At 44.8% G+C, this 18,353-nt stretch overlaps 2 protein-coding genes across 2 annotated transcripts; one reads left to right on the plus strand and one right to left on the minus strand.

Annotated features, from left to right (window-relative positions):
* Window positions 1-4: 4 nt before the first annotated feature.
* TRIM25 (tripartite motif containing 25) lies at window positions 5-5,961 on the plus strand (the record flags this gene model as incomplete). Its single annotated transcript, XM_010009197.1, has 8 exons — window positions 5-253; window positions 976-1,071; window positions 1,503-1,736; window positions 2,212-2,368; window positions 3,536-3,601; window positions 4,267-4,293; window positions 4,654-4,749; window positions 5,429-5,961. Coding segments are annotated over 8 exons (1,458 nt in total), but the record flags the coding sequence as incomplete, so codon positions are not given.
* Window positions 5,962-14,088: 8,127 nt separating this feature from the next.
* LOC104400456 (meteorin-like protein) lies at window positions 14,089-18,131 on the minus strand (the record flags this gene model as incomplete). The annotated part of the gene is made up of 3 exons (XM_010009208.1): window positions 14,089-14,405; window positions 16,814-16,873; window positions 17,503-18,131. Coding segments are annotated over 3 exons (1,006 nt in total), but the record flags the coding sequence as incomplete, so codon positions are not given.
* Between the last annotated feature and the right edge of the window lie 222 nt (window positions 18,132-18,353).

The raw sequence follows: 18,353 nt of genomic DNA on the forward strand, positions 1-18,353 counted from the left end.
CGTGCGGACCTGCCTCACCTGCACCGCGTCCTTCTGCGCAGAGCACCTGCGGCCGCACCAGGACAGCCCGGCCTTCCGCGACCACCAGCTCTGCCCGCCCCTGCGCGACCTGCAGCAGCGCAAGTGCCCGCAGCACAACAAGCTCTTCGAGTTCTTCTGCAGCCACCACGGCATCTGCATCTGCTCCCTCTGCCTCCTCGGGCACAAGCTGTGCCACACCAGCCCCCTGGAGCTGGCCAAAGCCAACGCCGAGGTGAGCGGCGCGGGCAGTCGGCTCCTTCCGGGGCTTGAGCACCCCCCGAGGGGCACCCTGGAGCTCCCCTCTGCTCCCTGAAGGCCTTGCAGGGCCCTGGGTGCTGGTCGTAGCTCTGTGGAGTGCGGGGGGGAGGCTGAACCACGACTTGGCAAACTTATTGGCCCTCCAGTGTGCACTAGAGCATATCTTCGGTCGTTCCTTGCCTGTTCTTCCTCCCTCCAAGATGGTGCTCTGAGGGTCTGGGAAGGTGCTGTCACAGAGCTGATAGCCAGTTCCTGTCTTGGGCTGGGCTGGGCTGTGGTGAGCCCACCTCTGTGGGTGTCCTCCCAACGCTGAGCCCCTCTGCTGCCTGCTGCAAGGGGGTCACTGCGTGGCCTTACTGTGTATATTCTTAAGAACCAAAGAATTACAAAAGTAGCCGAGGGAGAGCTCTGGCATGTGGATAAAAGCCAGGAGGAGGTTCTCCATGGAGTGGAAGAGCAGGAAATGTGACCTTTGTGTCTTACAGCACAGCTAAAAATCAGAGGGTAGATAAGTAAAGCACGCTTGAAAAGCTTACATGGCCAAGGAGCAGTAGGTTTTAACCCAATAGTACTGAATGCTTACAATGGTGATTTAAAACTTCCTGTAGAGATGATTCTTAACCCGCTAAGCATGACCTGACAGAGCAGATGTGGCAAGTGCTTCTCTGAAATACTTTCTGATCTCTTCTGTTGCAGGCGGCGCTGAAGAAGCGGCTCATGGAGCTGCATAATCAGAATGAAAAAGCTGCTCGGGCAATGAACACCGTGAAAACAAACCAAGCCCAAGCTGTTGTAAGTGGGTAACTGTTCAAACTGCTGTCAGGTTGCTTGGCACACACTGGCGACTGCGTGTTGTTCATGCTTGTACTCCTGGGACAACAGGTGTAGTACTGAGATTGCATTGGCAGGAGGGGATGTTACTGGGAAGGAACAGAAAAAAGGAGTTTTGGCAGAGCCAGGCACCTCCTGGTGCTGATAACAACCCAATGGCACAGCCTGGCCACTGCCCCATGGCTGGGGTCTGGAGACCCAGAATTCTCCTCATTCCTTGGGAGTAAAGGAGCTTTCTTTCTAAACTACACAGAAATACGTTGGTTTTCTATTGCCTGTTTCAAGTAATCGAAGCCTGTGTGTTCCTCAAGCCTCTCCTATAGTAGTAGTCAGTACCTTGTGCACAAACTGTGTTTTTGAAACCAGTGTCTGTCTGTTCTTGTCTGCTCCAGGAGACAATTTCCAGAAAGAAAGATTTGATCCTAAGTGAGTTTTCAGAAATTAAAGTTTTACTTGAAGAAAGAGAAATTCAGATCTTGAAAGTAGTTGCAGATGAAGAAAGAAGAGTTTCAAATAAGTTTGATTATATTTACGGCGTTCTGGGAATTAAGAAGAATGAAATTCAGTCTCTCTTTGATCAGATTGAGATGGCACTGACTGAAGCTGATGACATTCTGTTTTTGAAGGTAATAAGTCTTTAAATGTGAATCCAATTCTTCGTGTTTCTAGAATGCAGAATAACAGAACCCTGCTGTAGTAGTCCTGCTCTCCAGAGCAGTTTCAAACGATGATGCAGGTGTGTGCCAGAACCTGCTATAAACAGATGTACTGAGAAGTACACAAATACCAATGAGGGAGGGCTGAAATGGTGTCTGGTAACTTCCCCCAGTTCAGCCACCGCTTCTGCTGCAAGCAGAGGGGCCAGAGGAGTGAGAGCTCATCCCCATGAGCTGTTGCAGCTCTGTGCTGTGACACTGTCTGGTAGATCTTTCAGGTATCAGTTAAGAATCAATGCATGTGGGTTGCCACTGGAATTTTGCCATGGGTTGTGTCTGGCTGAAACCTTTGGTCCTTTGAGATGAATGCACAACCTCACCCCATTTAAAGTAACTTGGTTGTATTTTCCTATGTCTGCATGAGATCTACCGTTTGTCATTTCAGAGAGCGACAGCACTACTGAAAACATCAACAAAAGATGCTTTTGTTCCTGTGGTTGAAATAGACCAAAACTTGATACATTCCTCTTACCAGTCTGCCATTAACCTTAAAGACACTTTGAAACTTTCAGTGACTCTCTCTAAGGAGAAAACAGTGGAAGGTACTGTATCACTGGGCAAAGGGGCGTTTTCTGCCTTGGTTTTGAGCTCAAATGAGGGATCTTCCCCTTCCAATCTAAATATAATTAACCCCCCCCCCCCCCCCACAAAAAAAAAAAAAAAGACATTTTAGGACTACTAATCCCTTTTAAAACCTAAAAAACCACCCCAAAACCCAGTGCAGCAAATACAGTTGGGTAATATAAACTGTGTCTTCCAACTTCTGTGGTGTTCCATTTCCACACAAAACTGCTACAGTCTGGGCTAAACTAGGAGAAAAAATGTGCCACTGTCTCTTCACTTTCATCTATACGCTGATAAGTACTGTAGTACTTTGCCCTTCTGGCACAGCTCAGCCTTTATTCCTTACAATAACTTATGCTTCTATTACACAGCAGGGTTTGATGGAGTTAGGATGTGGATTTGAGGGGAAATATAAAACACAGTGATAAGGCTGTGGTTACCCAACTGTAAAGGTGCTGATTGTGTAAGTGTAGACCAAAGACCAACTTACCAGGTTAAGCAAATGTATCTTTTGGACTTGGACGTGGGTGTCTTCTATGCAGTTTCCATCTCTGCCAAGCATCGCTTAAGTTCTATTCACATAACTGAAAAATAAGATTGAAAAACATCTTTGCTAATGCCTTCCTGTTCCTGGCAATACGAACCCTAATGTGAAATACCATTATTGCAGCAAAAGTAACACCTGGGAAAACTAAGGCCCCTCCCGTGGCTCCTCCAAACAAAACCGTAAAAAAGCCTCCAGGACTGCGTAAGTACTAAAGAACTTCACCCCCTCCTAACTATGGTTTTACCAGCAGGTAAGAGTTCAGGGAGTTACCCAAGAGCTGTTTGCTCTTGTGGTGAGGCAGTGATAATGTGTAGTGAGCACTTTGTCAGGGGAGGGTGTTTGGGCAGTTTACTAATGGATGCCTTGTGAGCTGTAAAGCACAAGCTGCACGGGTATGATGTGCATTAGCCTTGGTGTGTGCCTGTGGTGGTGTCAGCGTGGGCTGTAAAGCAGAGCTGAGCCTCCCCAGCCGCTGGTTCTGGCAGGGGTTTTTCCACTTGTACTAAACATCTGTTGGCTTGTTTGATGGGTTTGTATGTACTGAATCCTCCCTGTGAGCTGCTTATGGTCTGTTTTTTTCCTTTCCTCCTGTCACAAGAGCATACCCACAGAGAGAAAACCCCTCAGCAGACTCAAGCCACTTCGCCGGTGGAGGCAGATACCAGTAAGTGGTGATTAACAGCAGCCTTACTCAAACATTGTAATGGCCATATCTTGCCTACAGTCTAAGCTTGGGTAGACGGAGATGGTCTTTGTGACAGGTTATACTGGGGCCTTCCAGTGTTGTTTTGTCCAGATACTGGTATTAATGTGGCACTCAGCCTGTTTGGAAGATACTCCATACTCTCCTTTTGGAATAAATCCAAGCCTTAAGAAACTACTCTGTTACTTCCACTGAGCTCCTGACACATGGTCCTTCCCATTCACAAGTCCTGGGTGTGGAACACTTGGCAGGGCCTGTTGGGGATGCTGGAGTTGAATGGACTCGTAGCTCTTGTTGCTGCACTAGAAGTACTGTTGCAAAAAGAAAAGGAATAGTTTATGTGCCTCATGAACAGACTTACTACTACTTACCCTAACAGTCTGCAACCTGAATTAGAGATGAAGCTCCTTCTAGGCTTATGACCCCGTGAAATAGGAAGCAAATAGTAGGTTGTGCTTCATGTGTAGCTTTCCAGTACGGAAAAAGTCTTCAACGTGCTGGACTGTCAGCTTTATCTACTGCAGCAGCTTCACAAGAGCCACAATGATGGTGGTACAGCTGGTGTAGTCTATCAGTGGCTTCTTGGTCTCAGTAGAACTCACAGTTCACTTTTTTCCCCCCTACAGAGGAGAAAAAGAAACCTGCTAAAGTTGGTGAGTCCAAACTTTGAGCACACTTACTCTCATTTCCATTGACTGCTCTTACAATGGTAAGTAGATGGTCACTAGAATTGGCGTGTTAAGCAAAAGTTCATCTCTTGCCCTGAGAAGGCTCTTACTCGTGCCTGTGAGAGCGATCAAGCACTGAAAGAGGTTGCCTCACAACAGGGGGTTTTCAAAGCTTGATAAGAGATTGAGCAACCTGAGCTAATATTGAAGCTAATGCTGTGTGGAGCAGGAGGCTAAACCAGATAACCTCGAGAGGCCCACTCCAGCTGAGTGAGCCTGCGATGGTGTGTTAAACATGCAGAGTTTCTTCCCAGTGCCAAAGTCTCTTTTCTTCTGTTGGCACAGCACCAGCCATGGCAACACCAATTGCTGCAGCTGCTGTTCCAGCTAAAGAGCTTCTTGACAACTTTCTGAAGAAATCCAGACAGGAGCTTTTGCAGTGTAAGACACCCAACATTACGCTACTTAAAGATGAGCTTTCTCACCTACTGCACTGGTGTTATGTGCCCTCTGTAGTTATCTGACAAAACCACTTTTGAAGGGTTTTGGTTGGCTTAATAGGTTATCAGCTGGTTACAAATGAAAGAAATTTGTGGAGGAAAATGGGGCAGGAGGTTTCTAAGTGGTTCTTTTACCAGCTGAATCAAATTTATCTTCAGTGCTCGCATATCTTTACAAGGGAAATTAAGTTTTCTCAGGAATGGCTTTGGTTTTCCCCAGAACGACTGCATTAGGCTGGCCTAGAAATATGAGGTAACGCACTGGATTTTCCTTCGAAATGAAATGCAGGCTTTCATGTAAGACCATGATGGCTTGCTTAAGATACTGTACCTTTCAATGCCAGATCAACAGTCCCTTTCTTCTGCCACCATGTATGTGGGTGGTGAAGGAATCTCATGGGGATGCAGGAAGAAAGGAAACTTGCCCTCCATTTGCTCACTCTCCAACAGAGAGTTGCAGTTGATCCCAGCAGCTGTTACTGTGTCCCAGAGCACTGCCTGCACTGTGAAGGAGAGCAGAGCAGGGACATGAACACACATAGGCACAAGTGCCTAGGTAGGACAGTATAAATAAGAGTGCTTTGCTCTTCAGTACCTTCAAATGATTCATGTCATTGCAGATGCTGCTAACATCACGCTGGACTACAACACAGCTCACAACAAAGTGATTATGTCTGACAGATACACCAAGATGTCTGTCTCAGACATCCCCCTGAAGTATAACCAGCACCCTCAGCGCTTCACTGATTGTTACCAAGTGCTGGGGTTCCAGTGCTTCAAGAGAGGAGTCCACTACTGGGAAGTGGAAATGCAACAGAACAACTTCTGTGGCATTGGCATCTGCTACGGCAGCATGGAGCGGCACGGGCCGGAGAGCCGCCTGGGCCGGAACAGCAGTTCTTGGTGTATTGAGTGGTTTAACAGCAAAATATCATCCTGGCATAATGATGTTGAAAAGTGCTTACCCAATACGAAGGCTACCAAGATTGGTGTGCTGCTCCACTGTGAGGCAGGGTTTGTGATTTTCATGGCTGTGGGGGAGAAGCATAACTTGATCTATAAATACGAAACCGAGTTTACTGAAGCCCTGTACCCTGCCTTCTGGTTATTTTCCAGTGGCACTGTTCTGAGTCTCTGCCAAATGAAAGAGTAAAGTCTTGTATCTTAATTTAGTTTGCCTAAGTACTTCCATGCAGATAATCAGGCCTGTAGCAGCTCTTTGTATGTCCTAGTCTTAGAAATGAAAATTATTAGCTCTTTCAAGCAGTTTGGGAAATCTGCTGATTCTTCAGTCTGAGTTGCTCAAGTATTTAGATAATGATTTAGTAAAATGATGATAGTAAAAACTGCGATGAAAGGTTTTGCAAAGACCTTGACTGTCCTTCTAAAAAGGTGTGAATCGTTATCAAAAGTCTTTAGTAGCTGCTGTGGCTTCCATGGTTTGTTGTAAAGGAACCCCAGAATTAATTTCCAGATCTAAATGTGTTTCACAGGTAGCAATAACTCCTTTGAGAAAGAAACAGGCAGAATTCCTTCACAAATTCAGATTCCAGGCTTTGAGGTAGGTCTCAGTGTTGCCTTTTTCTCTGTCTCAAACTGTTGTCCATAGTCAGGATTTGCAATACATGTGTTCTCGGTGTATGAATCTCTGAGATAGTACAGGGTGAGCTGTTAAAATAAGTAAGTTCAGGTCTTAGGACATTAAGTTATAAAATCTCATCAGAAAAGAAACGCAGAGATTTTAGAGTTGATGAGTAAGAAATGGTGTCAGAATCACCAGGAAATACCATCAACATCAACTCAGAGACTGGGAATATGCCAGAGTCTTCAGGAAGACATCCTGCAGAGCAGTAGCATGTGCCCTGTGATAATCCAGTTTGTGGGATGAAGCATTCTGTGTCATGTTCTGACCCAGAACGTGCTTCAGATCCTCACACTGATGGCTCTTCAGTGCTGGGGGCTTTTCTGTGTGCTGAGGAGTTCAGGGAGTGCATTTTTGGCTTGCATAGGGAGCACAAATGTGCTGTTCACTTAAAGCAGGGTCTCCTGTTGTGAAGCTTTCCCTCTTTGTGAGGTGGGATATTCTCTGCTGGTGTATCTTCAGTTGTTCAGGTGGTAGAAACTGGATTTTCTACATGTTATTGGGACTGTGATTTGAGGAGCCTCAAGACAGTGTGTACAGTACCTAGAAAATGCTGGTTTTTCTCTGCGTGAAGCCTGTGGGCAGACAAGTGAGTCTTCTGAAAAACAGGGAATTAGCACAAAGGAGAATATACATCCACTCCCACTGGGATGGATTTTTAATGCTCCCGGTGTTCTTTGCTTTGGGTTGTGGTATGTCTTCAGAAGTCCTCACCATGCCCAGAGGAATCTGCACTTCTTACTTGCACCTTTAAAAGAATCAGTAGGCAAGCAAGGTATTGGGATCTCATAGTTATTGGGCCTGTACCTTTTTGATGCCTCTGGACTTACTATGCTAGCTCTTCTTGTAGTAGCCCGTGAAGAACATGGAAGCTCACACAAGAGTCTTACTGGCCTTTGATTTGTAAGACTCCCCTTATGGGACTCGGTGAAAGAAGTCCCATGAAGAACAGAAAGCTATTGCTGGTAGTTTGGAAGGGACTTGTTAGGAGGCTCAGAAGAACCTCTGTCCATTTCACATGAGCCAAAAGTGCTTTAGAGAGAGACTTGCAGGAATTCAGGCTTGGTGTCTCTATTTTTACTTGGTTTGTAAACTTTGTCAAGGATAGCAGGAGTCTGATGAGATGCCTCCTTTTGCCCATCCTTTCTTTGGCCAGAATAAGATATGGAATTGGTGGTGGACCTAAAAGTGCTATGGCTGCCTTTGGAGTAGTTGTACTAACTCAAGGGTCTCAGCTTTCCAAAGCACACCCAGCACTAAAACTACCAAACTAAGCAGAACACTTCCAAAGGTGTGGAAGGAGGATGTGTCCTGGTAGGAGCCAGCAATGAACGCAAAACTCTTTTCCCTGAACTTCCAGTTTTTCTGCAGTGAGGGACAAGAGCAGTTCCCTGGGAAATCCTGTCCTTTCAGCTGCTTGGCTGTGGCACAAGGTTGCAGATCCCTCAGCAGGGTGCTGGAAGAGCACTCTGTCCCCTTGGCCATGAAGGAAAAAGTGCTCTGATGGTTTCTGCAGTGGAGAAAGTCCACATTTCCTATTGCTTGCTTCTTGACTTTAAAGGGGTGTTAATATTAACCTCTAAGTCTATGAACTTTTTTAGCCATAGTCTGGAGTAATACTCCAGCAAAGTTAAGAGCAGCTTTTATTCTGCCATGCTGGACAAGGTGGGATTCTTTAAATGTGGTCTCGGTGTATGACCAACAGCACATAACACACAAGGGGTTCTGGATTACCACAGGCAGTGACCCAAGCCTGCCACTGTATTCCTGATTCTCCTTTTTGTTTTCTTTGGTGCTGTGAATGACTGGAAATGATAGAACAAGGTTCTGTTGATTTGGAAAGAAATGAGGAATGCATAACTGAATCACTGCACTCCTGAAAACTCTGGTTAGCTTTGGATATCTTGGGTATCTGGAAACTTTGGGATGATTAACATTAGAAACGTTAGCTACAGCATGATAAATCATGAATGGGTCAAAAGCTTCTTCAGCACAACTGAAGTGTTACTACTCCACTAGTAACTGTGTGAGCTGTACTGGTTTTAAACAAGATATAGATTCAAGCATGCATTTTAATTATACTTCTCTTTTTAATACTATAAAAACCCCAACTTATTCAGTCTAGAAAAACCCCTAATCCTGGTATTAATGAAGCCATGAGGATTTGTAATGATTTGCATATTAATGTACAAGCTACAGTAAATGGAGAACTGCTTGCCCACAAAATACAGTAATGTTTAATCTTTTCTTCAATGAAACACAGTAATATACTGCAGTATAGAAAAATAAATGCTTATGCAATTATAGACCTGTTGATAGTACTGATATTATCAGCTATGTACTTCATACATATACTTCAGTAAGTATGCTGTGTTAGTTCATGTAGATGTGTCAGCTAGACATCCTTGTCAGGGCCACATACATAGAGTTTATGCCATCTGTTCTATGACTGTGCCTGTAACTGTTTTAGAACCTGTTGATCTTTTTAGCTCTAAAATGAGTGAATAGTTGTACTCTGAATTCAATAAATACTCATGGTAAACCCTAACTCTAAATGTGTTGGTCTGTGCTCAAAATTGAAGCAAGCAGTAAGGAAGGCAGAAATAAAGATGCTACAGTGTACAAACAACAGAGGTTTTCCTGCATAACTCACTGAGTTATATGAGAACTGGGGAAGAGGGAGCTGTATAGGCTGTGGTATCCCCCAGATTTCCCAGAGTCAGACAAGTGTATTGCTTGTTCAACATGGCAGGTAGCACAAAAACTAGGGGCAAGAAAAAGATAGTTCTCATCTCCACTAACTACATGTCTGAGAGGTCAATTCTCTCTGCTAGAATTTGGCCTCAGTTTCCAAAGACAGACAAGTATTTTGAGTCTGCATAAACCTGACTGTGACTACAGCCTGGGTCTTGAGCAGGTCCTGAAACCCAGGGAGGTCAGCACCTTCCTCACTCACACAGCGTCTGTTTTCTTACTTCCTAATGCAATTTCCTCTTGATTTTCACAGCAGGAGGAATAACAGACCTGAACTCCAAATCATAGTCTCTAGGAATGCATGTGAAAATGTTTATCAGGATGTTTCCTAAGACTTGTTTCTCTTCCTAACTTAAAATTGTATTTGTCTAGAGTTTAACAGATGCTGTTTCCATACCCAGTTCTCAAAGTCATTCCCATCTCTTCCCCCCTTCCCGAGTGCCTCCCAGTTGAGTGTCAGTTAAAAACATGTCACGGTGTGGTCATTGTGTAACTCCTATTCAAAGTCCATGTCATTTAGGCTTTCATTGGCAGCTATTTTGTGCCATTAAGAAGTTCAAGACAGCAATTTGTGAGTCTTGCTCAGCCAAGTAGAACTGTGAAAAAAAGGAGTTATTTCAAAAGTCAATTAATGGTGGTCTGTCGGAGTGCTCCTCATTCAGGTTTTCTGCAGGCCTTGTCATGGGCTCACATCTGTCAGCCCAGTGTTTCCCAGGCTGCTATCAGATGCCGTTACATTGAAATAAGGGGTTTATTCACACCATTTACTGGACTCTGTGTGGCAGACACATTTGTGCATCATTTTACGGTGCAACAATTCCATTTACATAAAATATAGGCAATTATGTGAATCCAGCCAAAGCACTGAGGGAGGGTGGGAGGAACCACCATTAAAATAATAAAAGCTAACTGAAAAGAAGCAGATAATTTAGGTGAAAATACCATCATGAGCAACTCCTGATCCTAAATTAGTTCAATAGAATGTTAAGGAGGTGAGTTAGTTGTATTATGTCTGTGTTTGTACTAAACTCCTTCATGTTTTTCAGTGTAAGAAATGAATTGTACTTTTTACAGAACCTACATTCCATTTTAAAAATAAAGTAGCTCCTGGTGGAGGAAGGAAGTGGGGATTTTGCTTTAGGGTTAGGTTTTCCCCCTTACTTTATAACTTGAGACAAAACGTAAATGTTAAGTATGACTGTACTAATTACAGGAGCATAAATTACATCGCTCTAAATGATCACTGCAATGTACTGAAACCAAAACTCATCACTGTGAAATGAAGAAAAGCATCAGAAAAACTTAAGCATTCTTAACTCTGACTTCCCAGGAGTGCTTTGGAAGCCTTGCTAGATTTCAACAGAATGAGATCAAGACCATTAAAAAGGAAGAAAAGACAGACTCTTGGTCAAGGGCAGAGAAAAAACTATTCCTCTCCCATGCTGAAGTTAAGCATAGAAATCTCAGTGCAGAGTGAACTCCTAGGAGAGTTGTTACAACATGGGCTCCCTCACTGACACCAGAAGGTATGACTTACTTGAGTCAGGGGCAAAGCTCAGCATGAACCCCCAATTTCAAGACTTTGGCTCACAGCTCTTGTGCCTTCCCAGTAGAACCCCCAAGGTCTCTGAAGGCCATGACTTTGCCATTTTGTGCTGTGACAGAAAACTTACTGTCCTACTTGGTTGTACAAACAAGGTTCTTTTCCTTTTGTCTGAGACAAAAGTTGAGCTCACATTGCAGCGAAAAAGACCAAAACATTTACCTTAATAATAGGATTAGAGAAAGGGAGTGAATGAATCAAACCTCTAACACAGGGAATAAGCCTGTATTCATGTAATTCATTTCCTCCAGAATGGTGTGTTGAAAATTCAGATCATTTGAAATTGTACAGAAAAGGTAAGATAGACACAAGGGAAAGACCAGCTGCATTCAAAAAGGGACAGATTCACTCTGGCATAAGCAGGGGAAATCTCATTCAAATCAGTCAAGAAGACTTAGCCTGCAGGATCCATTCACAAACCTCTACTTCATGGTGTTGGTCCAGTCAGTCAAAGTCTTAATAGAGATTCTTGTGGCTCTTTTGTCTTTCAATGAGCAAGGGAAACATTCTGTCCCTCTATTGATTTTTTATCTACACATCAGGCACAAGTCCAACAAAGAACAAATGATTAAGTGCATAAAGAGCCCTGCTGCTTTATGAAATGTTACAGATCAGAAGGATTATGGAAAAGGCTTCAACCTCCTTCCTGGAAGAGGCTGAAAGACTGACGCTTGCAGTGCCAGGGTGTCCTGGGTTCAGCTACAGCAGTCATTTTTTCTGCTTCTCAGTAGCTGGTGCAGTGCTGTGTTTTTGACTTTCAGTCTGGGAACAATGCTGATAACACCGATGTTTTTAGTTGTTGCTCAGTAATGTTTACTCTGACCAAGGACTTTCTCAGTCTCATGCTTTGCCAGAGAGGAGGGGAAGCCAGGAGGAAGCAGAGACAGGACACCTGACCCAAACTGGCCAAAGGGCTATTCCATACCACAGCACGTCATGCCCAGGATAGAAACTGGGGGGAGTTACCCGGAAGGCCCAGATCGCTGCTCGGGTCGGGCTGGGTATCGGTCGGCGGGTGGTGAGCGGTTGTGTCCTCTCGCCTTGTTATTTCCCTTATCATTATTATTATTGGTGGTTTTATATTATACCTTAGTTGCTGGACTGCTCTTATCTCGACCCGTGGGAGTTACATTCTTCCAATTCACCTCCCCCCATCCCTCCGGGAGCGGGGGGAGGAAGAAGGGTGGGGAGGAAGCGAGCGGCTGCGTGGTTCCGAGTTACCGGCTGGGCTTAAACTGTGACACAGAGGGAAAATGTTCAACATGCTTTCCTCAGTAAAGGTAATTAATTGGGTTAAATTCAACCGCAGTAAAGAAAGAAGATCACTTGTTTGCTTGCAGTTGTTCACAAATGTGTTTTGACTAGGTCCCCCCTGGCCTATACTAGGTCTGGCTCTATCTTAAAGTCAGCACTAATGAGAGCTGTCACCCAAATTCCACCAGGAGTTCTCTTCCTGCCTCAACTCTCCATATGTGAAACACTGATCCTGCCCTGCCCTAACCACAGCTCCTTGCTGTGACAATGGGTGTCTGCCTTGTCACACTAACAAAGTCACTGAAATTACAGTGTATGACCTGATCTTATGTTACTCTTCAACCACTTTACTGCTCTTGCACCGATTCAGATTTTCCACCAGAAACACTGTTTGCCCCAATTTACTCATGTCTGTACCTAAACATCCTCAGTCTTGATGTTGCAAGATTTGCATGAAATGTAAACAGCAGCAGCGCAGCACCCAAAGTTAACACTGACTTCAGCACAGCAGAACTTGTTTCGGGTGTGAGCACTCTAGAGATCACGTTTTCCCCAGGAAAGTCAGAATATTTGTTTAAAATCTGAAACAAATGAAAACAAAAAGATTTTCTCCAGAAAAGCTTTTTACCCAATCTCTTGGAAAACTTCAGGTGCCCCTCCTATCTCAACTCCAGGCAATATAGGGAGATTACACTCAACTAGGATTAATACAGCCAACATCCAAGATCTCCAATAAGCTCCTCATTGTTCTCATTGATTGCAAGGATTTCAGGTTGCTCAGTGCAAGGCTGACAGCTCACAGAGCTGCGGATTAAATAACCAGATCACATGTGGGTTTAAGTGTATTGTTTCACTTCACACTGCGTTAGTTTTTCAACCACGCATTCACTAAACTACTTCTCTGCTCTGAAAAGAACACATTATTTCAAAGTGATGATGCTCTATGAAAGCAAATACCAATTACGACATTAAGGCTGTAAGAAACGGCCACGGCCTCTATTAAAGGCAAAACCCCACACAAGTTTGACACATACAAATACACAAATCAGGAAGAAATTCAGTACCTCTGACCTATACCAAAAGAATATATTTTATCTCATATTTACAGTGTAAATACCAACCAAAGAAGAAGAAACCATTTAAAAACTCAAGTGTAGCATTGATTTCCAGCTCTCAAAACCTGAGTACTTGGATATCCTTTGATACTTTACAATGGCCAGTTTGCTCAAGTCTTTCCTGATGTGCACTCATCAGGACCTAGAGCTAGTTGTGGGGCCAGCACTAGGAATACCCAGTATTACATTCTCGCGCAGACAACGCTACAACCAAAACTTCTGATTATTCCAATGCACTTCCCAAAGGCTTTTTGTCATCCAGTAGTGGTACAGTGTTAGTGTCCCCGTTGGCTAAAGGGCAGTATCCCTCACTGGCCAGTTCACATGGGGAGCAAAATCAGATGCTGTCAACATCAACAGAGTGCTGCAGAATTACTTCAGCTGTGATTGTGCCCCAGAGGGTTGGTTAATCTCTGCTGCCACACAGCAGGCAAAAAACCTGGCAAACCTGCCAACTGCCTGAAGGTTTAGTAACTATGGCTAAGACTAGAGTTAGCATTCATTAAAAAGTAAAACCAAAAGAAAGAACCATTCAGAAAGGAAATCAAGTTGAGATGGGGAAAGAGAAGAAAAAACATCTAGAGGAAAACCACATAGCATGTACACAGAGCAAAAGATGTTAGAGAGTTTTGTAATACTGAGCACAGGCTGCTTTCTTCTCAACCTTTCTTCTCAAAATTCAGTTATTTTGCGATGCAAAGAAGATGTGAAGAAGAAACTAATGCAACTAATGAAAATGTGGATTAAACGTCAGAGTTTACCAGGCTCACAGAGCCATTATCTTCAGGAGATTCTCCAGGCCCCAGTTCTGGTGAAATTGTTAGCTTTAGTCCTTGGGTTTAATCTACTTCAGACTCGGTATCCAAAAACTGGGCTGAAATTTTTGAAGTCTCAACTGTGGTGTCACTCCTGTCAGTTGAGCTGGAACTCACATGGGTTGGCTCCTCTTTCCATTGCAGCCCAGTAAATGAACATGAAATCTTTAAAGCGAGGAGCACAGCCCAGCCAAGCTTCACCAAAATGTTCATTTCCAGTGAAAAGGAAATCTCCACCTCCCTTCTTCACCTTGCATTGCAGCAGGGTCCAGATAGGGCCTCGCCATTCACCACTTGCTTCATCCTGCTGGAAAATCCTGTTTCTCTGCCTGTAGACTTTGTGGACGCTGACATCAACCTGTGACATGCGGTTCTCTGAATCGTGGGAAACATTTCGGATAGATCCTTTCACCACTAGATGTGAAGAAGACAGAAGTTGGTTATGGAGCAGCGGGTAAGTAGTTCAGGCACTAGGAGTTCACTGAATGAAACAATTGGAGAAACAGGTTTGTTGCGCAGTTTGTACACCTACCACCTAGAGGTGGATGTATTTCTGAGCTTCCAGTGCATCCTTCACACAGAGGATCCCTACACAAACAGTGCCAGGTGCTTGGAAGCGTGCTTTGTGACTACTCATTGAGGAAAAAGCACGTAACTTGCTTGGTAATGCAGAGTAGCAGTAAAGGATGAAAAAGCACATGAAAAAGGTCACCTCAGGGATTTGTTTTTTTCAGTCTATGTTCCAAGACAATGACTCTCACGGCTACCTCCTTCCTGTCTCCTGGCGACTCTGAAGCTTTTCCTTTGACAGGAGTAGCAGATGTTGATCCCAGAGCTTGTTCAACATTTTTCATTTAAAGGCTTGGCACTTTTTTCCCCGCCCTCAAATGTCATCCATCCACCAAAAGACACTTTAGGAGATGATTGACAACATGCAAAACTCTTAAAGTGACTTTGAAGCCTTATTTAAAAATCACACCGCATGCATGTACCTCCTTCTCCCAGGATTATCCTGGGAATGAAAGCATGACAAGCCATAGTCTTCCTGACTGAAAGCATCCTTTGCATCAACTGTATGGGGAATGAAACATCCCATCTGACAGGCATTTGCTGTCCTGAAGCCATCTCTCTCATTCTCACCACCCCCGTTTTTCACAGCAATCAATTATTCTTCTACTAATTGAATTAATTTCAATCCCATATCCAGAGAAGGCTCAGAAACATGCCACCATTTGAGCCAGGAGCTCTTGAGCAAATGAGAAGTTACCAATGCAATGGGAACATCACTGCACTTCTGCCACACAACTCTTTCATTCAGGTACGGAGAAGTCAACAACCCAAGAGGCAGATAAAGCTTATTTCTGGCATGTCTGAGAACTTCCTCATTTAATCCAGTTTCCAAGGGAATCCAGAATTTTGTGTAACAGATGTCTCTGCTCTCTGTCTCCCTCTGTGTCATCAGCTTTAATCAGCTGCAGTCAAGTCTATTGACAAGCTATACTGCCCTTGTTCCTGGTGCTCCATGTTACTCCTGCCCTGCTCAGGACCTAGTGACTGCAGACTTCCATCTTAAGAATAACTATAAAGCCCCTATTCACTCCCAGTGTCATTTACACTTTCATTAGCAGCTATTTTCTCTAATCAAAAAAGTTGATGATAGCGATTTGTGAGCACTGAGCAAGGAAGTCAGGCCATAAATAGAGTTGGTTCAAAGGGCTATTTCTTCTGCTCTGTTGGTGCTGTAAATGTAACTGCCCCCCATTGTGTGCCTGGGCCTGCGCATCTGTCAGTCTCTGGTGGTTCAGGCAGTGCAGAGGGAGAGCACCTCGCATGGGAACTGACAACTTCATCATGAAACAACATGCTGGATTGCATCAATCAATTTAGAAGAGGAAGAGAAACCACCATCAGAAGGAGCACTCTACAGAAGCATGCTCTACACTCTGTATTTGTATTAGCACCACTTGATTTTATCAGTAGCCTTGAAATATGGCAATCCCCCAACAGGAAAGCAGGAATTTGGTGGGCTGTTTAAACACTGAATAAAGGTAAATATAGTTCGTAGTTTTATTTCTTTATGTAGGTACATTTACAGCACTATAGTTGCAGCCACGTGGAGAGGCAGCTCTACAGCTTTAGCTATTGGACATAATCAAACAGGTACAAATTTTCAAGTGCAAAGCTATGGGAATATATTGAACAAACCATGATCAAAAGAAAATAAATACACTGCATTACTAAGTAAAGAAAACCTAAAAAGCTTTTAATGTCCCATCAAATCACTATCTTATTATAGAATATTAACTGCTCTGTTTTGTCATTTGGCCTTAAACCTAACCAGTATGTCACTGAAGGAAATTTAAACCACCTGAAATCCTTAGCTAAGTTACAAACAACTCACTACCCCTGCAGAAGAACTAGGAAGGATGTCAACTGTGAGGGAAGAGAGAAGGCATATTCATCACTGGGGGAGGAAGGGAATAAAAAGGAACATACCAAGCACATAGAACCTGTGTGTATGTGTGTCAACACACATGTAACTTTGTTCTATGTGAGAGCCAGCAGCACACTTGTAAGAATTACTTTCACTTGAGTTTTAGAACACATTCTTTCTGCCTGTGGGAAATGAGGACTTTGAAAGCAAGCTTGTTCCTTCTGGGTTTCATTCCCCCACTCCCTGTTCAAATTGTTTTCCACACTAGCGAAAGCCAGTTTCTTTCTCAGATCACAGAGCATCGTCATGACAGTATCATAAGAAGCAAATAAATCCAAATAATCAATACATAATTAAAGGCAGAAAAACTGTCACTTGTTCAGCTTACCAAAGTCACTGCTGCAAACGGCCATGAGAAGTTCCACGTGGTCACAAGGACGGCACATAGCTAGGGAAAAAAGAACAGTTGGTTACTGATAATACTATACTACATCTCACTGCTGAAGGACTGGTGCATTACGAGAGGAAATAGGGCAGAACTACTTGGTTAAAAAGCATTATGATCAGCTGCAAACCAAAATTCTTGTTATGCAATACAAATAAAGCAAAGAAAGGATTACGTTGATGTAAGAATAGGAAAGAAAGGTAAATGAAGTTCCAAGCAATTTAGATGGCTAATCCAGTTTCCAAAAGATCATTCTAAGTTCCAGAGACCGTCTTGAGGCCTTGATGAATTTAAATCCCTTCTGAACATGGGATTTAGGCTCCCTACATCTACTCAGGTGTTCTCAGTGATGGTACTGCCAGGGGCTGGAGACACCCATGATCACAGTGCCTATGTCCAGGACCCAGCTGGCTGCTAATAGAGAGACAGTTTCTCTTTACATTGCAGCATTCCCTCCCATGCCTACAGGATGCCCCTCACGGTGGAAATCAGATGGGCCGCCCTTGCAATGACAACCCCCGCATCCCAAAACAGCTCCTATCACCAGGGCCACATGGGCACGGCCAGTGGATGTTGGCTGCCACCTTGGATATGCCTCAGCACCATCACCCTGAGGCTGGCCCTGCTCTTACCTTCGACCAGTGCCATCTCTTTGAAGTCGGGGCTCGCAGCGCTCTGGTTGCTCAGCAGCTCATACTGGAAGCTGGCCGTCCGGCGGCTGATGTCCCTCTGCGGGCTGGCCTGCAGGAAGAGGGCCACCCGTTGTGGCGTGTGGGCACTGAAGCAGGACACGTGGGGGGGTTGAGCCCCTTCTGCCTCGCTCACCACCAGATGCAGCTGCCCAGCACGTTCCACATAGATGCTAGCACCCTGGAAGTCAGTGGCAGGCCTGATGCAGACAGTGGTGCGGTGGGCACTGGAGAGGTTGGGCTCCAGAACGACGCGCAGGGCTCGTGTTGGGTACATCCACTCCAGGGAACCTTCAGTGCAGCGCAGATGAACCTGCTCCACTGCGCGGGATCGGGGCTCCCAGCTCAAACCGCTGCCGAGACAACACCGCGAGTCCATCACCCACCACCGGCACAACAGCCCTGTTGGCTGCCAGAGCTGCAGCTCCCGCTCCTCGCTCCGGCTCTGCCCTAATGATAAGCTAAATTTCCTCCAGCTGGGCTGCAGGGGCACTGCTCGCACCCAGTGCTGCACCGGGCTGCGTGGAAAAGGATCCTCAGCCCCTTCCGCCTGCAAATCCACGCTCGGGTGCCTGCAGCAGGCAGGGAAATGAGAGAGGGCAGCTTCTCCCCGCCAAACAGCAACAAACTTTTCCAAGGCCAGCACTTGGCTCCTCAGGAAATCGCACCTGCAGGCGTGCGGGGCTGAGAGCCCCCGACGGCAGCAGGAGCTGCACAGTGAGCACTGATGTTACCTCTCACAAAGTTGTTTCAATCTCTACATTTCTGTGAGAAACTATGGACTAGGAAATTGT

Source organism: Nestor notabilis, unplaced genomic scaffold, assembly GCF_000696875.1.
Source record: "Nestor notabilis isolate BGI_N333 unplaced genomic scaffold, ASM69687v1 scaffold32520, whole genome shotgun sequence".
Classification (NCBI taxonomy): domain Eukaryota; kingdom Metazoa; phylum Chordata; class Aves; order Psittaciformes; family Psittacidae; genus Nestor; species Nestor notabilis.